The sequence below is a fragment of the Periplaneta americana genome, chromosome 5 (genome assembly GCF_040183065.1).
Source record: "Periplaneta americana isolate PAMFEO1 chromosome 5, P.americana_PAMFEO1_priV1, whole genome shotgun sequence".
NCBI lineage: Eukaryota > Metazoa > Arthropoda > Insecta > Blattodea > Blattidae > Periplaneta > Periplaneta americana.
The window spans coordinates 52,870,187-52,892,784 of NC_091121.1; the positions used below are offsets into that span (position 1 = coordinate 52,870,187).

General features: G+C 35.1%; 1 protein-coding gene across 5 annotated transcripts in view; it reads right to left on the reverse strand.

Moving 5' to 3' along the window:
* Nucleotides 1-22,598, reverse strand: part of pnt (ETS transcription factor pointed) — an 835,053-nt gene that overhangs the window by 686,895 nt on the left and 125,560 nt on the right. The window contains exon 1 of one of the 5 annotated variants that reach the window (XM_069825638.1): nt 14,073-14,227. The exons of the other annotated variants lie outside the window; for them this stretch is intronic. Coding sequence (XP_069681739.1) covers nt 14,073-14,150 — 78 coding nt within the window. The 5' untranslated portion in view covers nt 14,151-14,227. Of the gene's footprint in view, nt 1-14,072; nt 14,228-22,598 lie in introns of those variants that run through there. 5 annotated transcript variants of the gene reach the window in all.

Sequence of the window (22,598 nt, forward strand, 5' to 3'; positions counted from 1 at the left end):
CATATTTCCTGCACCATGCACAGCAAATGAAAGAAGGTTGTCCACAGTCACACACATTTTTTCGCACTTCTGCTGCGAAACAGACATCCTTCACAGTCACAAACACTTCTCGTTCGTTTATTAATTTTCAATATGGCTTTGAATATAGGAGCTGACAACTGAAAATGAATTAAGGAGTGAATTTTGAGGGCATCCTCCCTTGAAGCAATTTGTCGTCCAGTTTGTAAAAGGAAAGAGCTATTTTGCAAATATTTGATAAAAATCTTCACCTGTCTAAAAAAAATAACATCGCAGGACTGGCATAATCCAGTACTTTTGGGTGAAATCATTTTAAGATTGCACGTTACTTCATTTTTTTCATTTGTAAATATTTCATCATACAAAGAAGAATTTACCTGCCCTTCCCACGAGTCCAGAATTAGAAGAAATGGCTGCTCTTTCACATATGTCTTTATTACTTTCTCCAGGAATTGCTTATGGAGTTGAGATGTCAGCTTTCCTGATGAAGAACGTGTTACACATATATTTCCGAATTTAGAAGTGAGTTCATCTACTTGAAGTTGCACTCCTGGGCCAAATTGTCCTTTTGGTTCTAATAATAATAATAATAATAATAATAATAATAATAATAATAATAATAATAATAATAATAATGTTTTAAAACATTAGTAGGCATTAGGATTCGAACTGGGGTTGCCTGGATGACAACTCAGCATCCAACCATATGAGCCACGCTATTACATAGTCTAATGCTTCCCTATTAGGCATGTAACGGAAGTATGTCACAAACAATAGCCAATATTTCCAAAACGAGGGGTCAATGGCCACCCATACCAGGTATGACTTTAAACAGTACGCCTTGTACTTTCATCTCACACAATCTTATTTAATTCGGTGATATACAGAGCGTGTCCTCTCCTTGTAAGTAAGGATAGCGATATTATTATACATTTAAGCATGCCCAAGAATTTTTATGACGATTCGCCCCCTGGTGCTTCTGGTATAAAGTGAGCTGAAGGTGGGTCCTGATCCTGAGATTCGATCAGGAAAGATGCTTGCCGCTTCACAAGTCGCTAGCGTTGCTGTATTGCCAGCCATGAACGGTTGCAACGGACCTCCAATGCAACAGGTTGTGTTATAGAGTTCTGGCTGCCCGCACTGCAGTCTACATGCAGGCGACAGGACGATTTCGCGTTCACATGTCACAGACGAGGTGACAACGGCTATTATGTCGAAGCAAGGAAAAAACGCAAATTCCAGCGCTGAAATGTTTAACGCGCGCTCCAGGCTCTTTCAGAACAAAAAAAGGTACTGCGCAACAATGACGTAATATAGCCCCCCTGCCAACAGACGTTTGTCGCAATCTGCAGTCTGCACCCACCCGTTTGCAACGCAAAACACAAACATAATGATGGCGATGATGATGTGCATGTTTTTAATGTTAATGGCATTATTCGATTGTTAACAATTAATCCGTTTTTTCTGTTTATTCACTGATGTCCTTCTAGGCCTATTTCTTGTGTTACATTCCCTTTTTTTCTTTCTCACTATTTTCCTGATCTAACAAGTAAGTTATCCTTTTTTCTTCTTTCATTTGTGTAAATTATCAAAGAGATTTTGTAATAATAATAATAATAATAATAATAATAATAATAATAATAATAATAATAATAATAATAATAATCCTTTGAATTAGTAACCCTAGTGGCCTGTTACGGTCTCCTACCATCTCTTGTGAGATCTTACAGTAAGTATTTTTTCTCGTTGTGTGTAGTAATAATAATAATAATAATAATAATAATAATAATAATAATAATAATAATAATAATAATAATAATCGTTTGAATTAGTAACCCTAGTGGCCTATTACGGTCTCCTACCATCTCTTGTGAGATCTTACAGTAAGTATTTTTTCTCGTTGTGTGTAATAATAATAATAATAATAATAATAATAATAATAATAATAATAATAATAATAATCGTTTGAATTAGTAACCCTAGTGGCCTGTTACGGTCTCCTACCATCTCTTGTGAGATCTTACAGTAAGTATTTTTTCTCGTTGTGTGTAATAATAATAATAATAATAATAATAATAATAATAATAATAATAATAATAATAATCGTTTGAATTAGTAACCCTAGTGGCCTGTTACGGTCTCCTACCATCTCTTGTGAGATCTTACAGTAAGTATTTTTTCTCGTTGTGTGTAGTAATAATAATAATAATAATAATAATAATAATAATAATAATAATAATAATCGTTTGAATTAGTAACCCTAGTGGCCTGTTACGGTCTCCTACCATCTCTTGTGAGATCTTACAGTAAGTATTTTTTCTCGTTGTGTGTAATAATAATAATAATAATAATAATAATAATAATAATAATAATAATAATAATAATCGTTTGAATTAGTAACCCTAGTGGCCTGTTACGGTCTCCTACCATCTCTTGTGAGATCTTACAGTAAGTATTTTTTCTCGTTGTGTGTAATAATAATAATAATAATAATAATAATAATAATAATAATAATAATAATAATCGTTTGAATTAGTAACCCTAGTGGCCTGTTACGGTCTCCTACCATCTCTTGTGAGATCGTACAGTAAGTATTTTTTCTCGTTGTGTGTAATAATAATAATAATAATAATAATAATAATAATAATAATAATCATTTGAATTAGTAACCCTAGTGGCCTGTTACGGTCTCCTACCATCTCTTGTGAGATCTTACAGTAAGTATTTTTTCTCGTTGTGTGTAATAATAATAATAATAATAATAATAATAATAATAATAATAATAATAATAATAATAATCGTTTGAATTAGTAACCCTAGTGGCCTGTTACGGTCTCCTACCATCTCTTGTGAGATCTTACAGTAAGTATTTTTTCTCGTTGTGTGTAGTAATAATAATAATAATAATAATAATAATAATAATAATAATAATAATAATAATAATAATCGTTTGAATTAGTAACCCTAGTGGCCTATTACGGTCTCCTACCATCTCTTGTGAGATCTTACAGTAAGTATTTTTTCTCGTTGTGTGTAATAATAATAATAATAATAATAATAATAATAATAATAATAATAATCGTTTGAATTAGTAACCCTAGTGGCCTGTTACGGTCTCCTACCATCTCTTGTGAGATCTTACAGTAAGTATTTTTTCTCGTTGTGTGTAATAATAATAATAATAATAATAATAATAATAATAATAATAATAATAATCGTTTGAATTAGTAACCCTAGTGGCCTGTTACGGTCTCCTACCATCTCTTGTGAGATCTTACAGTAAGTATTTTTTCTCGTTGTGTGTAATAATAATAATAATAATAATAATAATAATAATAATAATAATAATAATAATAATAATAATAATCGTTTGAATTAGTAACCCTAGTGGCCTGTTACGGTCTCCTACCATCTCTTGTGAGATCTTACAGTAAGTATTTTTTCTCGTTGTGTGTAGTAATAATAATAATAATAATAATAATAATAATAATAATAATAATAATAATAATCGTTTGAATTAGTAACCCTAGTGGCCTGTTACGGTCTCCTACCATCTCTTGTGAGATCTTACAGTAAGTATTTTTTCTCGTTGTGTGTAATAATAATAATAATAATAATAATAATAATAATAATAATAATAATAATAATAATAATCGTTTGAATTAGTAACCCTAGTGGCCTGTTACGGTCTCCTACCATCTCTTGTGAGATCTTACAGTAAGTATTTTTTCTCGTTGTGTGTAATAATAATAATAATAATAATAATAATAATAATAATAATAATCATCATCATCATCCTTTCAAGTAGTAGGCCTTTAAGTGGACAAGGTAGTCTAGTGTTTTCGTGCGCAATGATGATTTTAAGTGATTATTTCTCCGAAAGTATAAAGTGTTATTTTCAAATTTTTATATGTTACTCTACAAGTTTTTAGGATTATATTGGTGGTTAGTTTGTTATATGAACTGCTATAATTGAGTTTAAAAAAGTATTCAAATGTAAGAAGGCAAAATCCAACAAAAATTGTTGAATTCATGCACCTTACTCTTCAAAACTGGTTAATCTACATGGCTAAAATTTTTCATACATATTTGCAATACACTTGTCTACGTTCACTGGCAAAATTATAAATCTAACTCGATTTCATCAATTTTTAAAAAATAATATACTTTTATAAAAATTCTACCAAGAAAAACCTGAAATTTTCAACACAAAAATACATCTAAATCTTATAATACGTATTATATCAATGTAAAAGTGCTACCATTAAGTCATTATATGAGGTACAATGAGTGTGCAAAATTTCATCTCTGTAACTAATAGTTTCTGAGATATAGATGCATGTATACATAAAAAAAAAAGTTGTTTTAAGAATACCGCGTTTAAAAATTAACATCAATTTCTGATTTACTTACTTAAAAATCTACACTAATTATAATATTACCACTGCTATTTAGGCCTACATCATTACTGTTATTTACAAAACTATCGCTGATAACTTACTTATTTACATCCTACAGAACGTTTTCACTTTCATGCAGATAGGAGAGTTTTCTATTGTACGAACTGGATACTGAAGGGCAGAGTTCTTTCTCTCCATGTGGATTAGCACATGGAGTTTGGAGGTTATGTTCTTCATTCTTCTTCTTAGTGTACTGATTATCACGAAATTTACGTTTCTTACAATAGCTATTACTTCTGTCCATTTTAAACGCTTATTGTGATCAAAAAACGAATTTAATAACACAATAACACTGAAGAACTACTCGAACACCAAATAAACTGTTATTTACTTCAAAATATAAACAAAAGAAGCCATTACATTCATTTCAAGTGGATCAACATGGCTGGAAATAGCTGTGCTACATAGACACTAACTTTCCCGAAAATTCTATCATCATAGCAAGCAGAGAAATTCACATTTCAGTGAAGGGGCGTAGCACTGCTGATTTAATGAGACGCCTGCTTCAATTAAAGACTGTTTTTGTACGTTAGACATATCGCAACATTATAAAACTATATATATTCTTAATCAGGAAGATTCAGAGAATTTATTTCCGTTAAAAACAAAAAAATTCAATTTTTTGATGATTCTGAGTACCTTGTCCCCCAGATAGGCAGAATAGACCCTATAGCCTATTTCAAATTGCAACTGAAGATGTGAAATTGTTTTTCTCTCCCGGAGATTACTCGCCGACGCCCGCAAAGGGACTGCATTCGCTTTTTCTTTTTTGTTTTCCGGCTGCCGTTGTCATGGACACGCGTGTTAAGGTCGACTTAATGAGACACCCGACACCTTTTCCCGTGTTGTCACCCCTCCAATTAGTCACCAGTTGCACTAATCACCACCTTCACCGCGGGTGGGCGTATTCCCTACATGAGTGAAACACCTGTCCAGCCATGGGCAGGCGATCTTTATTGTCCGCACTGATAACAAGCCCCAGTGACGAATGATTCCTTATAGCGGAGGTCGCGTGATCGATCACGATAAGAAAGTCATGTGGAAGTATTCGTTACGTTTTACAAGTAATAGCCTACCCGGGTAAGACTGCATTCTCTGAATCAATGAACAAATGCTATAAACGGCGTTGAACACTTGTGCCACAAACTTCAAAACCCGAAACAGGTCGAAGACGTAATCCTTGTTGTCGATTATGGGTTATTATTATTATTATTATTATTATTATTATTATTATTATTATTATTATTAGAGGAAAGCAGGGTAAGAGTACGTACTCTTTGGACTTTGAGCTCTAGTTGCTTAGTTAATACATGTGAAATTTTTATATTTTATTTTTTTATGGTTTATTTAACGACGCTCGCAACTGCAGAGGTTATTTCAGCGTCGCCGGCGTGTCGAAATTTTATCCTACAGGAGTTCTTGTACATGCTAGAAAATCTACTGACATGAGTCTGTCGCATTTAAACACACAGCGCATGCATTACGTGCAGACACTCCCCCACTCTTCCTACAGTCCACACCTGTGGAGTAACGGTCAGCACGTCTGGCCGCGAAACCAGGTGTCCCGGGTTCGAATCCCGGTCGGGGCAAGTTACCTGGTTGAGGTTTTTTCCGGGGTTTTCTCTCAACCCAATACGAGCAAATGCTCGTGCTGGACCCCGGATTCATTTCACCGGCATTACCACCTTCATTTCATTCAGACGCTAAATAACTTCAGATGTTGATGCTGCGACGTAAAATAACCCAATAAAATAAATAAAACTCTTCCTACAGAGCTGCGCACGAGATCGGAAAAGTCTACGGGGGAATGAGTTTGTCTTTTCCTTGAACTCGGTAGACACACGCCCGACCTTCCCTCATGTTCCTACCCTCTACACAGAAACGTTGTTCCCGTACTGCACATCGCGAGTGTATTGACAAAATGCATGAGCTGTAAATGCCATCGACCTGGGCCGGGATCGAACCCGCAACCTCGAGCACAGAAGACCAGCGCTATACCAAGCACGCTACCGAGGCCGACGAAATTTTTTTATAACAGAGGATTGTTTCCAAAAACATGGACTTTGGATAAATCTTAAAATAATATTAAATTCTTCTTCAATTAATTAAGTTAATTACATTACTTACTGAAAATGTCAACTCTTAGACGACATATGGTCTAAGAGAACGCAGTAGTGAAGTTCATTAGTACGCATATACTATATTTATTTTAACTATTATCTGTATATCATCATTTTGTTTCTTCTGTCAATCGAAATGTATTCGAATGTTTATTGTTAATTAAATCACTTAGCTAAGAACAGATTATAGCAACAAGAAGAAAAAGTAAACAAACAGAGACACAAAGATCACAACTAACTTTAACAAATCAAATTTATTCGTAGTCATCACAAACAAATAATCCACGTCCACTGTAACTTGTGCAGTGCTCATGTCACCAATTATTATTACATCGGTCACGTTTTATCCAGTCGCAATCAGGAGGTTCCGTATACTCTTCAGAGCATAGATGACAAGCGATGATGTTTGCCTCGTTTATATTAAAAATCTGTGCAATGGATCTTTTGTTCTCACCTCTAGTTAGTCTTTCCTTTATCTGCTCCATCATTACGTCCGTAAAAATCAACTTTCTATCGGATTTCCTTTTATATTTCTCCATGGGCAGAATAATTATGTATGTATCTGTGTGTATATGTATATACACACATATATTGAGGCAACGTATGCAAATATGCGAGAACCACCATTACATGTAAAGAGTTATTTGATAAATATATTATTAACATATAAATAGCCTATATAATATCTATTTGGCAAAAGTAGGGTATCTCGTTAGTATTCTACTTTTTAGTGCAACACAACTATCTTTGTGCGAGATCGTGCGTATTGGCTTGGTTTCCGCACAAAACCAATCCGCGATAAGTCTAAAATTCCACATTCAGTATTCCCAACCTAACGCACACAACAATTTCCCTCTTCTTACCGCTTAAGTGACATATTGATTTTACTGCTTTAGGCTTCTAACATATTATTTTTAGAGACGTTCAATATAGTAATAATTATAAATTGGAAACTTACCACTGCAATTTCACCTAAATTGCACTGTTAACTATTGTTTTTAAATATTTGCAAAAATTAAGTAAACTCTACAATTCCACTAAAGTTACTGGATTCGTGATGCAAGTAACATTAAGGAAGCCGTGAAAAATCAACAAGATTCCAGATGCCGATGTTATTACTGCAATATGTTATATAAATAATATTGTTAAAATATTAAAATGAAAAATAAATCATTACATAACCTTACCGTTTGTTTTAAGTTTGCATTTATGGACTTGGGGGGAAAAAAAAGACAGACGTATATTACGGCCTGCTGGAGTATAGTAAACACAGACAACATTTTAAAGCAACAATGCTGAAGATAGATATTTTTGTTTTACAAATTTGCCGTCATTGAACAGAAACCAAGATGGAGATTTCATTGCAACTAATTAGAAATACCTCTTTCAGGTATGTAATAAACGATCTTCGCACAAAATAATGTACGATACACGAGCGGTATATTTTCTTTCAATTCTCGGAAATTAAAAAAGCTCAAACACGTTTCGCTTTTTCAAACTTTTCCTCGAACATGAAAATTTCAACATACCGCTCTTGAAACGCATATTACTATTGTGTGTTCAAACTGTTCACTTGAAGTCATGTTCTCCATACTTCGCGCAATATGAAGAACGGAAAGTGGCGGTAACAGAATATACAGCAATTCAAAGAATACAACATTTGTAATTAGATACACAAAACATATCATGTAGAGAACTGAACCCAAGGCGTGTATGTATATACCGACGACCACGTCCTGTTGGAAGACTACTTCGCATTTCTCCATTCTAGCCTCATTAGATTATCTCAGAAAACTCTCGAAGCAAACCGCACGAGCATGGAGACCAGTGAAGATACTACTACGTGAAATTTCAAAACTATGAGGGAGTTTTGCACTATTAAAGAGAAATATAAAGAAATCACTTTTGAAATATGAGATTGTTCGAGAACGTTTAAAACCACGCATTATCGTCACACTTGCGTCTCGTAAAGAACTTTTTTTCGCCGCGTCTTAACCACTTGCGTCTCCCGCAGGGAATTTTTAAAATCATGCGTGTCTCTCACCATATGTATCTCCAACACGATTGTTTTTATACGACGTGCGTTTATCATGGCATTTTTAAACAACCTGTGTCTCTCATAAGGAATTAAAAAGAACACACGTGAATTTCTCACCATTTGCATCCACCATAGACTATTTAAAAAACCACACGTTTTATAGACTTTTAACCCCTTTCAATCCCATAAAGAATTTTTGAAACCACGTGGTGTTCTCACACATAAACTATTTGCTTCTCCCATTACAACATGTTGTTCTAACATAAATTTAGGGACTTTTAAAACGGATTATGTTCTCACATAGAATTTTTAAAACCATTTGCGTAAAGCACGGAGAATTTTTAAAACCACATGTTGTTCCATACATATATTTTAAATAAATTCAGTCTTCAATGAGGACTTTAAAAATTGCATGTTATTTTCACGTAGTTCTAACATTTTATTTTTTAAACAATTTGCTTCTTTCATTGGCATGATTTTGAACAATGCAGGTCGACATCGTCTATAGATACATCTTGAAAAAGTGCATCTTCCACAAATAAGTTGCGAAACCACGTGCGTCCCTCATAGCAAATTTTTACCACACGAGTCTCCTAGTGCAGTTATCACCAAGTGCGTATCTCACAGTGCGTTATTACCATGTGCGTATCCCATAGTGCGTTATTACGACATGCGTATCCCATAGTGCAATAATGCAGTTATCACCACGTGCGTATCCCACACTGCGTTATCACCACGTGGGTATCCCATAGTGCAGTAGTGCAGTTATCACCACGTGCGTATCTTACACTGCGTTATCACCACGTGCGTATCCCATAGTGCAGTTATCACCACGTGCGTATCCCATAGTGCAGTAGTGCAGTTATCACCACGTGCGTATCTTACACTGCGTTATCACCACGTGCGTATCCCATAGTGCAGTTATCACCACATGCGTATCCCACACTACGTTATCACCACTTGCGTATCCCGTAGTGCAGAAGTGCAGTTATCACCACGTGCATATCCCACAATGCATTATCACCACGTGCGTATCCCATAGTGCAGTAGTGCAGTTATCACCACGTACGTATCCCACACTGCGTTATCACCACGTTCGTATCCCGTAGTGCAGAAGTGCAGTTATCACCACGTGCATATCCCACAGTGCGTTATCACCACGTGCATATCCCACAGTGCGTTATCACCACGTGCGTATCCCATAGTGCAGTAGTGCAGTTATCACCACGTGCATATCCCACAGTGCGTTATCACCACGTGCGTATCCCATAGTGAAGTAGTGCAGTTATCACCAAGTGCGTATCCCATAGTGTAGTAGTGCAGTTATCACCAAGTGCGTATCTCATAGTACAGTAGTGCAGTTATCACCACGTGCGTATCCCACAGTACGTTATCACCACGTGCGTATCCCACAGTGTAGTAGTGCAGTTATCACCAAGTGCGTATCTCATAGTACAGTAGTGCAGTTATCACCACGTGCGTATCCAACAGTGAGTTGTCATCACGTGCATATCCCACAGTGCGTTATCACCACGTGCGTATCCCATAGTGCAGTAGTGCTGTTATCACCATGTTGCGTATTGCATAATGTAGTTATCACCACATGCGTCTCTCATAGATAATTTCCCATACGAAACATGTTTGTACAACGTGAGTCTTATTGATATTTCCTTATGTCTGGTGCGTTCAGACCTTAGGTTATTCTGATCACATGAGGATCCCGCTACTAACTGTTATTACTTGTACATAGTCCCCGAAACAGAGGGCAATTGTTGACACAGGAAGAGAAGTAGACGAATGCGATTAATTTAATTTAATAAAAACTACAGAACATATTAATATGTTTTGATAATCAACATAATATAATTGAAGTGACAGTGGGTTCAAGCTCTGGTCATAACAAAATTTGAAGATTTTCGAAGAAGGATATTTTGTTTTCCACTCTAATAATAATAAAAAAGAAAAGAAAGGTTAACCATGACTGAAGAGCAAGAAAGGCATAAGATGAAATACAAAAAAATCTTAATTTTGCCCTTCAACCCTCATAAACATCCCCCATAACTTTCAAGAAGCCCCTATCAAGACTTAATTATTTCTCCCAACTTCCATCAACCGCCCTAACAACCACCCTCTTTGACTGTATTCTCCCCAACGTTCACTAGCACTACCCCAATAGTAGCTTCTAACTTCCCCCAACTTTCACTAATATCTTGCAAACCTCGTCAAGCTTATTCGACTTTCCGTAAGAAAATTATAATACTGTTCAGAAGAATGATGAAATATATGCCATGCTTCAATATCAGGTACATTCAGAAAAACGGTTAGGTTAAATATGCTGGAAACTTCTAATTTTTATCGAACTATCTGATTAGTCTCCTGAATTTGAAACATCTTCATCAATAAATGGAAGAACGAGTAAAACTGAAGTGGATAATTCTAGCCATTACAGAAAGAAAAACATATTTCCCAGTAGACTAAAGAGGAAATAGGTCTACACTTCAGAAAATCGCTGCTTGCAACAATTTGAAAGTCAAGTAGACTAGGACAACTCTGGTTCGTTCTTCATTGCAGTAATAGCAGTTACTAGCATAACAACTCTTGAATGGTGGCGAATGTGTTATCTTACAAGCAAACGTTCTGATGGAGGCCGATAAAAAAGTTACATTTTTTTCTTCCACCATGTTTATAATGTCAAAAGAAGTGCTTATACAAATTTTGGCCACTCGATCGCAATTACGAGGTCGTCCAGAAAGTGATTTTCCCTGGGGCAGTTTATAGAAAAAGAAAGCACAATTGCATGGAAATATTTATTGAAACAGATACAGCAATTGTTGCGCTATTTGTCAACATATCCCCCACTGGAATTGAGACATTTGTCATACCATGGGATCAATTTTTGTGTCGTAGAATTCAGCAGCCTCAGATCGGAACCAGCATTTGACTGCGTCTGCACCTCTCTCTGTCGATCCCATGATATGAGAAATGTCTCAGTTCCGATGGAAAATATGTTGAAATATAGCTCAACAATTGCTGTGTCTGTTCCAATAAATTTGTCCAATGAAATTGTGTTTTTTTCTGTTAACGGCCCCTGGCGAACTTATTTTTTACGGTCCTCGTAATCGCGGTCAAGTGGCCAAAATTTGTATAATCACTTCTTTTGACATTATTAACATGGTGGAAGAAAAAAATTTAACTTTTTCATCTGCCCCTATCAGAACGTTTGCTTGTTAGACAAAAAAGAAATGACCGATTATCACACGTCAAGTCCTCTTCGGAAGATTTCGGTTGATTTCGTAAGAGCTTAGGTTCACACGTGAACGAATTTCTTATGCAGTTGCAGAGTTTCAATAATTTGTTGTCAGTGATTCGAATTATACTGCTGTCGGGTATCCATGGTCTACGGGTAACGTACCTGCGTAATAAACGAGAGGTCACGTCTTCAAGACTTCGCTCTGTTTCTCTCTCTTTTATTTTTTGCTTGTTTTGTTTCTTGTATGTCAACAGATCAAGTAGGCCTATCAGGGGTAAATTAGGTCCAACATAAATATCTCCTATCTTAATGGTTATAAATACGATAGATTTTTCCTCGTGTCAACCAGGCGCTGTCAAAGAAGGACTTAGATAAATTCACGCAACAGGAGATCGGTCACGAGTCTAAGACTGTAGGCCTACATAATAAATAGCATGTAGTTTCACAGCTAACTTTCAAGGACTGCTGAGAGCAAAATAACAAATAATGACTATAATTATAGAATGCTAATACTTTTTTTCTGAAAATGTATACAAAATTAATTACATACACTTGAGTAAGCCCTATACTTAAAAATGAAGGCAGATATGCCTTTTTGAAATTGTAAGAAACGCTTTGTGTATGCAATCCAGAAAATCAAAGTTCTTCTTAGTTAGGTGCACAGTTAGTAAATATCATATAGGCTATGTAGGCTATATGTTTTGAACCATGGTTCAAGAAAAACTATAAACAAGAATATAATTGGAAACAGGATAAAAATCTGAATTATTGCAAAACGCTTTAAACATATTATAAGACATTGAATATTTTTAGTTCTCTGATTTTATATAAGTTAACACATAGACCTACGTCCATGAGAGTGAAAGACGTTTTTCTTCACTTCGTCGTAATAACTATGTTTCTGTCCCATACAATGCCACACTCCACACAACGTACTTCACTAGTCTCTTTTTTTTTAGTTGGCTATTTAATAACGCTGTATAAACTTCGAGTAAAGTATATCTTAGACGGTGGATAAGAATTTCAAGCACAAAAACGTGACATATTGCATGGAAATGCGAATAAATCTACTAGTTTTTCAAAGCACAGTTGAGCAGTAGATTTTTAGATATATGCTCCACAAGTTAAAACGCATAAAGATAGTCACGATGATTGCCATTCAATTCACACTTCACAGTGTGTAGATCGAACACAATCTCAATAAATCTCAACAGAACAGTTCGGAGTCGGAGTCATACGAAACTCTCTCACGAGAAATAAATCAAAGAAGGAGAAGCAAACACAAACACACGGTTCACAAAACTCGGTTTTTTTAAATTGTTCTGCTGAAAATTCACAAAACTTTTAGATGTGTTTGCAGTAACAACAGTTAAGTCTCATCATACACATTCAGATACGAACATTAGGCCTGCAACTGCATATAAAATATTCTAGTACTATTTTTTTAACTTTGCACACAGACTTACAGTCAGGCTAATATAAAAACGAAGATGAAGAGCATAAAGATAGTTTTACACAAAATTATCTAGGAAACTGATTTAATTCCGTACTTAAAATTCAGTCACTAGGCACCCGTTTGTTGAAAGAGACAGACAGCTTGTGGTGTGAGGCACAGACTTTAATTTGCGAAGAAGGGGACCAAGTACAAAACACGATTAGAGTGACGAAACCAGAAAGTAAATATTTTAATTTTTTTATTCCATAGGATTCTTGAACATGGCAGACAGACAGACAAGACGCGCAGGCAGGCAAATAACATATAGACCTAAACGGGAACAATCACAATCACATTTCTGAGGGAAACACAAATTTCGTACAAAAATGTTGGTCGTAATATATTAAACTCTGTTTTAAGAGGAGACCCAACACAGAAGCAATTTTCAAGGAGACACAATTCTACACAAAATGATCAAAACGTCACCAAACTTCGTATGTATTTAATCGGTTTAGTAACTAAGCAAACCGATTACAAACTCACTGTTATTAAGTATCACAACACATTTTTATTCGCGATCGTCGGATTGGAAGAAGAGGACCAAACGCAAAACACATTGCACATGAAAATATTCAATTTGATCAATGAAACTTAAGCAGACTCGGCATATAATGCGTTGCAAACAACATAATTTGCGTCGAGACTTAAACACAGCCTGTTCTCTGCATGAACAATCACATAGGGTGTTTACCAGGGATTTCTTCTCAGCGCCGGGCCATCTCCGCTCCCCACGGTCCAGGCATCGAGCCACCACCATCACACCACTCATCGGGTTGCCATGGATACGGCCGATGTTTTCGCGGCGGCCGCTACACGCGAGCGCGGGCTGGCGGCTACTGTTGAATGACGAGACGACTGAATGGAAGAAACGAAGTAGGGGAGAGAGGGGAGAGCAGCGGAGAAAACAGACGGGATGACGACACAGCTGCAGGTACGGAGCACAGCATCAGCTCTCGCTTTCCTCCTCCATTTGTCACATAGCATCTTTCTTCCTTCACTATCTCTTCAGCCTCGCTTAGTTATTCATCTTGTGCCACCACCCCATCTTTGTCTTCCTTCACTACATCATCATCATCATCATCATCATCATCATCATCATCATAACAAAGCACTGCTCTTCCCTCATAGTTTTTAAATGAAACTTCTTTAGGCATGGTACGAGTCGAAAGTGTACAACAAAACTCTGTGGCGAACGTAAGATGTATGACGTAAGAGGGCTTTGCGTGTTGTTACTACGGGACTGTGTAGGCCTACGTTACAATCTTATTGTGTAAATAAAGTTGTTTATGTTTGCGGTTTTCCACCAATTTACACAAATTAATGCCTAAATAGTGGGAGTGGGGCTGCTGTCGGGCAGTGCGTCTTGTGTGTAGTGTTATGAAGTTATACAGTTAAAACCACTGAGTTAAATTACATTGTTGAGAAGCTTTTTGCTAGAAAATGTGCCGATATAAGCGGCTGAAGGAAGAAAGCGTCGAAGAAAGCGTGCAAATGAAATTTGCCGAAATTTGAGACGAGACGAAAAGGGTAGACCGGAAAGAATGCGAAAATGCAGGGCAAGGGAAAGACATTTTCTAACCTCGCTTCTGCAGTACAGTTACAATGTACAAAGATTTAGTGAATGTTCTTACATACTCAACAATCAAAGAGTGCAATGTCTGATCCAATTAGTGTCAGTGATTTAGAATTAAATCTTAATTCATAATAAGTTATAAAGATTTTAAATTAAATATAATTGATTTTGAAATGTTTTAAAAACAATTTACAAAGGATCAACTTGTTTTTTGTGTGCTTCATTTCTCATATCTTAATTTAGCTATCATAAAAGTACAGTAATTAACTTAATTCAAACCGATAAATAACACACAAGAGCAAAAAAAAAAAAAAAGAGAGAAAGAGAAAAGAGAGAAAGAGAAAAGAGTGAAAGACACATTTAATATAAATTGACAATCAGACAGAAGCCAGTGATATTCAATAAAAACATGAATATAGTCGACAGAAATAAAAAGGTAAAAAAATACACACATATCTATCACCTTTTGCCTTGGACCCGAGGATTGGGTCTTTCTTTTTTATTGAGCCTACTGTTACAGCTCCTCCCTACCCATAGACACGCTACAAGAATATGTTTTTCCACAGATTTCACTCAAACAGCCTGGCACGGGTTCGATTCCCGATCGGGGCAAGTTACCTGGTTGAGGTTTTTTCCGGGGTTTTCCCTCAACCTAATATGAGCAAATGCGGGTAACTTTCGGTGTTGGACCCCGGACTCATTTCACTGGCATTATCACCTTCATCTCATTCAGACACTAAATAACCTAATCTGTTGATAAAGCGTCGTAAAATAACCTACTAAAATAAAAAAATAAAAACAGCCCGGCATAAACTTCCAGCACGGTGGAACACTGCCTCATTGGAACATCGCTGTGTGTACAAACTGGACAACACTTTCCCAAATGGTGTAATTGGAAGCGGTGGTACAATAGCATGGCCTCCTTGTTCCCCCGACTTTACTGCGTCAGATTTTTTCTTTTGGGGCTACGTCAAGGATATTGGGTATATCACCAATGTGACCGATCTCAACAACTTAAGCAATCGCATTGTGGAAGCAGTAGCAACTACCCCACCAGATATGGTACATAGATCCTGGACTGAGTGAAACTGAGTATCGTTTGGATATTGTACGTGCTACCGAGGAGGCTCATGTAGAAATCTAATATTGATTGTTTTTTTATGAAAATTAGTTATATTTCCTAGTAAAGGTGACAAAAATTCTCTTTCATTTCTCGTTCTTCTTTTTAGAGAATCGGTTGAAATCAGGGAAGTTCGAGAGGGCCACCTCGTACCTGTAAAGCGCCAAATGAAACAGTTCTTCAAGAATAATTAAGTAATTTCCCTAATAACGCAAGAACACAGGGATATGGTATTTCACTCATTCTTTATAATATTTATACGCTTCCTGTAACTGTAAAGCAAAACAAAAAGATGGATCCAACGAATGTTTCCCTGTCGACTGCAGAAATTACTAATGTAGAACACGTGATTCCCGTGAATAAAGCAACCGCAGTCGAGTTGCCATGATACGTAGGCTGCTATAGGCGGAGGCTGCATAAGCCGGGCGGGCAGTGTGGGAGCAGGCTGGACGGTCTCTTGTAGGTTATTGTTCCCGACTGGTTCTGGAATTTTACCAAAATTTATTGGTTTGTTTTAGGGGAGTGCCAAAGAATGGCTAATCATTCAAGATAATTTGTTTATAACGAATTTTTTATAACGCTAATCCTACTCACTTTGTCCAGGATGCGCGTGTCGCCAACAAAGAAACATGAATACTACATCAATTTGTCTGACATAGTCTTCTCCCTCACTTGAACAAAATACAGTAGTTTACCTTCAACTCTTGCAATCCCAGTGCAGATCTTATATATTTTATGTCTTTATCTGTGATCCGCTTCTGCTGTCATCGCCTATTATTGCACATAATCTTCAATTTTATTACATTACTGTCAATTTGCTCTTTATATAACATAACGTAACTTAACCATTTAACAAGATTGAATTCTTCAATCTCCTTAACGTTTATAATTTACTTCATATGAAGGGTGTTGGGGAAGAAAACAAAGAATGTTCATTTTTAGCGAGTTTAAAGTGTAGAGCGTATTCTATAGGTGGCAACTGGGACTACAGAACTGTCGAATTAAAATAAATAAATAAATATATAAGTAAATAAATACATATATAAGTAAATAAATGAATGAATGAATGAATAAATAAATAAATAAATAAATAATAAGTAAATAAATTAAATTAATTAAATGAATAAATTAAATAAGTTAAATAAGTAAATAAATAAATAATTAAATAAATCAGTAAATAAGTAAATAAATAAATAGCCTAAATGAATAAATAAATACAGTAAATAAATAAATAAATAATAAATATATATAAGTAAATAAACGAATGAATAAATAAATGAATAAATGAATGAATAAATAAATAAATGAAGAAATAAATAAATAATAAGTAAATAAATAAATAAAATTAATTAAATAAATTAATTAAATAAGTTAAATAATTAAATAAATAAGTAAATAAATAAATATATAAGTAAATAAATATATAAGTAAATAAATGAATGAATAAATAAATAAATAATAAGTAAATAAATCAATCAATTAAATTAAATAAATAAATAAATTAATTAAATAAGTTAAATAATTAAATAAATAAATAAGTTAAATAATTAAATAAATAAATAATTAAATAAGTAAATAAATAAATAATTAAATAAGTAAATAAATAAATAATTAAAAATATCAGTAAATAAGTAAATAAATAGCCTAAATGAATAAATAAATACAGTAAATAAATAAAGTAAATAAATGAATAAATGAATGAATAAATAAATAAATGAAGAAATAAATAAATAATAAGTAAATAAATAAAATTAATTAAAGAAATAAATAAAATTAATTAAATAAATAAAACTAATTAAATACATAAATAAACTTAATTAAACAAATGAAATAAGTTAAATAATTAAATAAATAAATAAAATAAATAACTAAATAAATAAAAGTGAAAAAGTTCATATAAATGCAAGGTAATGTTAAACATTTGATTTCGTGCCCGGACGTTTTGTCACAATCAGAACGTACCGCGGACATTTCGCCACAGTGTATTAAAATGTCAAGCGGACATTGTCACAATTTTAATATTGTCACAGGCACAGTACGTCACACTAAAAATTGTGTCACAAGGACATTATGTCACGATAGTCAGCAGAGGGGGTTGGTTGGACCAGTTACTGCCATTGTATCTTATTCCCCGTGTCACTTTGTTTCTCTCGTCTGAGAGGTTCAGTTCCTACAGATTCCAAGAACAGTGTACAGAGAGATCGTAATGAAAGCAATTACCAGAATTGGCACATTAATTTGTGCTATTGTTACCAATATGAGCACATCCACAATATCATGTTTTAGTACGCTCCAGTCACTTCGGAAGTATAACGATCTTTTTCCATTATGAAAAACATTCTCTCTCACAGGCGGCTGACTATAACAGTTGAAAACTTGAAAAACATCTTGCTGTGGCATGTAGGCCTAACCAAGAAAAATAAAAGTACTGAAATGTGATGCACAGGTTTGTTAAATAACCTATATTAAATTACTATTTTTATGATTTTACTCTATATTCTCATATTTTTTAATTCCTGTTTATTATTATTTTACCGCCTATTTCCTGAATTTTAAGTGCATGTTTTAGCCAAAATAAATGCAACTTTCGGGCTCTAGTCACCACCACTTACATTTCTCTAAATTGTTCCAAGTTACTTCAACGTCGTTTCCAAGATTATGAATTTCATCAACATTTTTAACAATCCTCTATTCATTTTCCAGTTTTTGCATTTCTGTCTCTTAGACCAAATCAGGAAATTGAGCTACAACTGCTAATGAAGGAACAAATGCCAGCTTACATAATAATTACACTAAAGGACTCATGAATTCTAAATGTTTTACAGGGTCATTCCATAAAATGAAATCTAACATTTGTAGCGTCCGCAATCATACAGGAGGAAGCGACATGAAACGAAGACTGCTATGGCTCATTTAAGTCTTGGTTTTTCTGAACCGACGCATGCCAGTTGCGAGGCCCGCCTCGCACAAATCCGGACTACACGAGAGATAGTGAGTGGTTTCTATGACTGCGACGTGAGAAGTCTGCGTATCTCGTAGTTATAGAAACCACTCGCTATCTTTCATGTAGTCCGAATTTTGCATGCGGGCCTCGTACCTCGCAACTCGCATGCGTCGGTTCAGACAAATGAAGGCTTAAAGAAGAAACAGGACGCTGGCCTATGTATGCATTGATGAAACTGATTTGCTACTACAAAGACTACTGACACACTATGTAATTATTGTACTTCGGAACTGACTCTAATAATCTATTGTCTTGGCTTCGAAAATCACTGTTGGTCAAATTTCGGTAGAAATTGTGTTATTTCGGTACCGAAATACCGGTAGATGGAGTGCGATTTTGACAGATCTAAAACAAATCGGTAGGATTGGCAGACAACCTCATACTTACTAAATGGTTTCATAACCGTGAGTATCCTACAAAGAATAATGTAATCTTGGAACAAAATGCTATTCCTGACATGATAAGAAACTGTTGCGAAATGAATTAAACGTGGCATATATATGATACTTCTTTTATCAACGTCTTTATCTTAAATTAGCACGTATGCTTCCCAATGAAACGCTTAGAAGTCCACAGCCACGACAGGGCTCGAATACGTGAATCTAAAGTGCAAAGTAAAGCACGAAAAAAAAAAAAAAAAAAAAAAAACTGTAAACTGCAGACAATCGTTCCAATTGAGTCTTGAAATCATCTTGAATTGTCAATCATTCATTCATTTTATTCCATAGATCTTACATGAGCAATGAAGCTTTAAGATGTGGAACAAGTCAAAATTTTATAATATGACAATTACAATTTTTACAAATTTTTACAGTTTTACAATTTAGTAATTTTCTACAATTTTTATAATTTTGTGCAATTTTTTACAATATTTTGGCGAGATGTAGTGAGATGAGGTGAGGTCCGAGGATCCGCCAAAAGATTACACGGCATTTGCCTTTTGGTTGGGGAAAACCTCGGAAAAACCCAACCAGGTAATCAAATCAAAGGGGGGTAATCAAATCAAAGGGGTTGATGCCGAGGACTCGCCATAGATCATCCGGCTTCAGTCCCACGGCTGGGGAAAACCTCGGAAGAAACCATTCATGTATATTACTTACGTTATTGATGTTCTGAAAGTATGGAATGTGATGGACAGGAACTTACCTGAAACAAAGAAAGAGAAAATTCAATACCAACAACTTGCTGCGAGTACATTTAAAATTGCGTGGAAATAAAAAGTTGGTAATGGGAGTTTCTGGAAATTTTTTCGGCCAGCAAGTTGTTAGCTACTACGATCGTCTTTACATAAGACCTACTGCTTTTGCGGGTTCTAAGACAGTTGGAGATTATGATGACTATTACACTTTTACTATGTCGTACTACTTTTGACCAATAAAACGGTACGAAAGGACGTATTTCAACCAATCATGGCTGCTTATCGCACAATTTTATCGCGTCCCTAGCATTTGTTTAATTTTATCGCGTCCCTAGCATTTGTTTCTTTGTTTGCCAACATTTGAAACTGCGCTGGTCTGGACGTAAAAAAAAAAAAAATAGAAAATTACAAACCACTCCAGTCGATGCACAGCAGTTTCAAATATGACTCGCATTGGCATTCAAGAACAAGAATTAATAAAAATCACTGATCATACCTATGCATCTTATGAAATCCTATTTACAAATAAATGAAGAGCACCATTCGGAAATCCTGAATAAGTTGAATACACCATGTAGGCTTACATCAACGAGTTCCACTTCTATTACGCACACGTCCAATATAACATCAATTGAACCACCAACCACATTCAAATTTGAAAATTGTACATGCAATAATTATTCCTTTTAAAATTATTCATGTTTATTTTTTATGTCATCGTCGTTAATTAAAACTTTTCTAACACTTGTGTATGTTATTTAGGTTATGTTATACGGTAGCTTCTGCTATATGATATTATGGATAGTCACGTATCAGAGATTGTTTAATATTAAGATTTATTGAAAATCATCTGTCAAGTGACGTTGATTACTGGGATTCGGATAATTGAAGTGGAATGCAACTGTTTTAATAAAAATGAATCTGAATCAACAAAGCCTTCTTGACTAGTAACACTGCCATCGTGATATACATCGAGAACTTCTCGACGAGAAAGCATTGCTAGTAATCATAACTCACTACTGCCATCTAGCATGCATCTAGCGTAATATTTGTAATGTTGAGATGGTACAATAATACATTTGAAGACAGTTGTATTTTCGTAAGTCAATTAATGTTTTATTGTATTGGAGTACTTCGTTACTTCTAATCTTTATATACTTTCTTCTAATCGTGTAATAGTCAATTATATCCCACTCGAGTTTTGATTTTCTCTAGATAAATCAAAACCTCTAGTGAGATTACTGTTGATAATCTCTTTAGCAATGCTTTATCAAATGTTCCGTGCCATAGCGTCGTGGTCTAAAGCGACATGCCTGGACTCGCGTTACAGAATTAGCGCTGATTCGAGTCTTTAAGAGGGGAACATTTTTCTCATGAAATTTCAGCAGTGTATGGGACTGGTGCTCATTCAGCATCGTGTTGAATTTGGGGAGCTACGGTATGTAGTGAAATCTGGTTCACGAACCAGCTATAACGGCTGGAGAGATCATCGTGCGTACGACGTGTTAGCTCGGATTAATTGGATGATCATTCACCTCTGCTGAGGCATGTGGATGTGAGATCAGCAGTCTGTTGGACGGTCTTGGCCCTCGCGTCCAGGATTAAGGCTTTATCAAAAGCATAGTCTGAGGAACAGATTTTATTCATCCTTACGGAATATTCGTCAGGTCATTTTCAATCTAGAAACGTGACAGGTCTAATATTCAATTCAAAGAAAATTGTATACTGAAGAAAATACAGAGTAGTATAAGTATTTTATTTAATGGTGCTTTTAATGCAGAATTATTCAGCTTCGAAATTCAACGCAGATGAGAAATTGCCGGCAAATTTTGGCTGGAACATCTATCAGGAACATGAGTCTCCTACAAGTCGTAAATCTCCGAGTTATATTTCCCTTCTAGAAAAAGCTATGTTAAGGTTTTTATTACTATTTAAAATCCACTGTCCTCATGTTGCCAAAAAAAATGTATAGATTTCTTCCAAATCTTACAAGCAAACATTCTGATGTGGACAGAGAAAAAAGTTTTTTTTTTTTCAACATGTTAATAATGTCAAAAGAAGTGCTTATACAAATTTTGGCCACTCGACCGCAATTATGAGGGCCGTAAAGAAATTAATTCGCCAGAAGTCGTTAAATATAAAACACGATTTCATTGGAAAAATTTATTGGAATAGACAAAGCAATTGTTGAGCTATTTTTCAACATATTCTCCACTAGAATTGAGACATTTGTCATAACATGGGATCGACAGAGATGTGCAAACGGCTGTCAAACGCTGGTTCCGATCCCAGGCGGCTGACTTTTACAACACAAGGATACAAAAATTGATCCCATGGTATGACAGATGCTTCAATTCCAGTGGGGGATATGTTGACAGATAG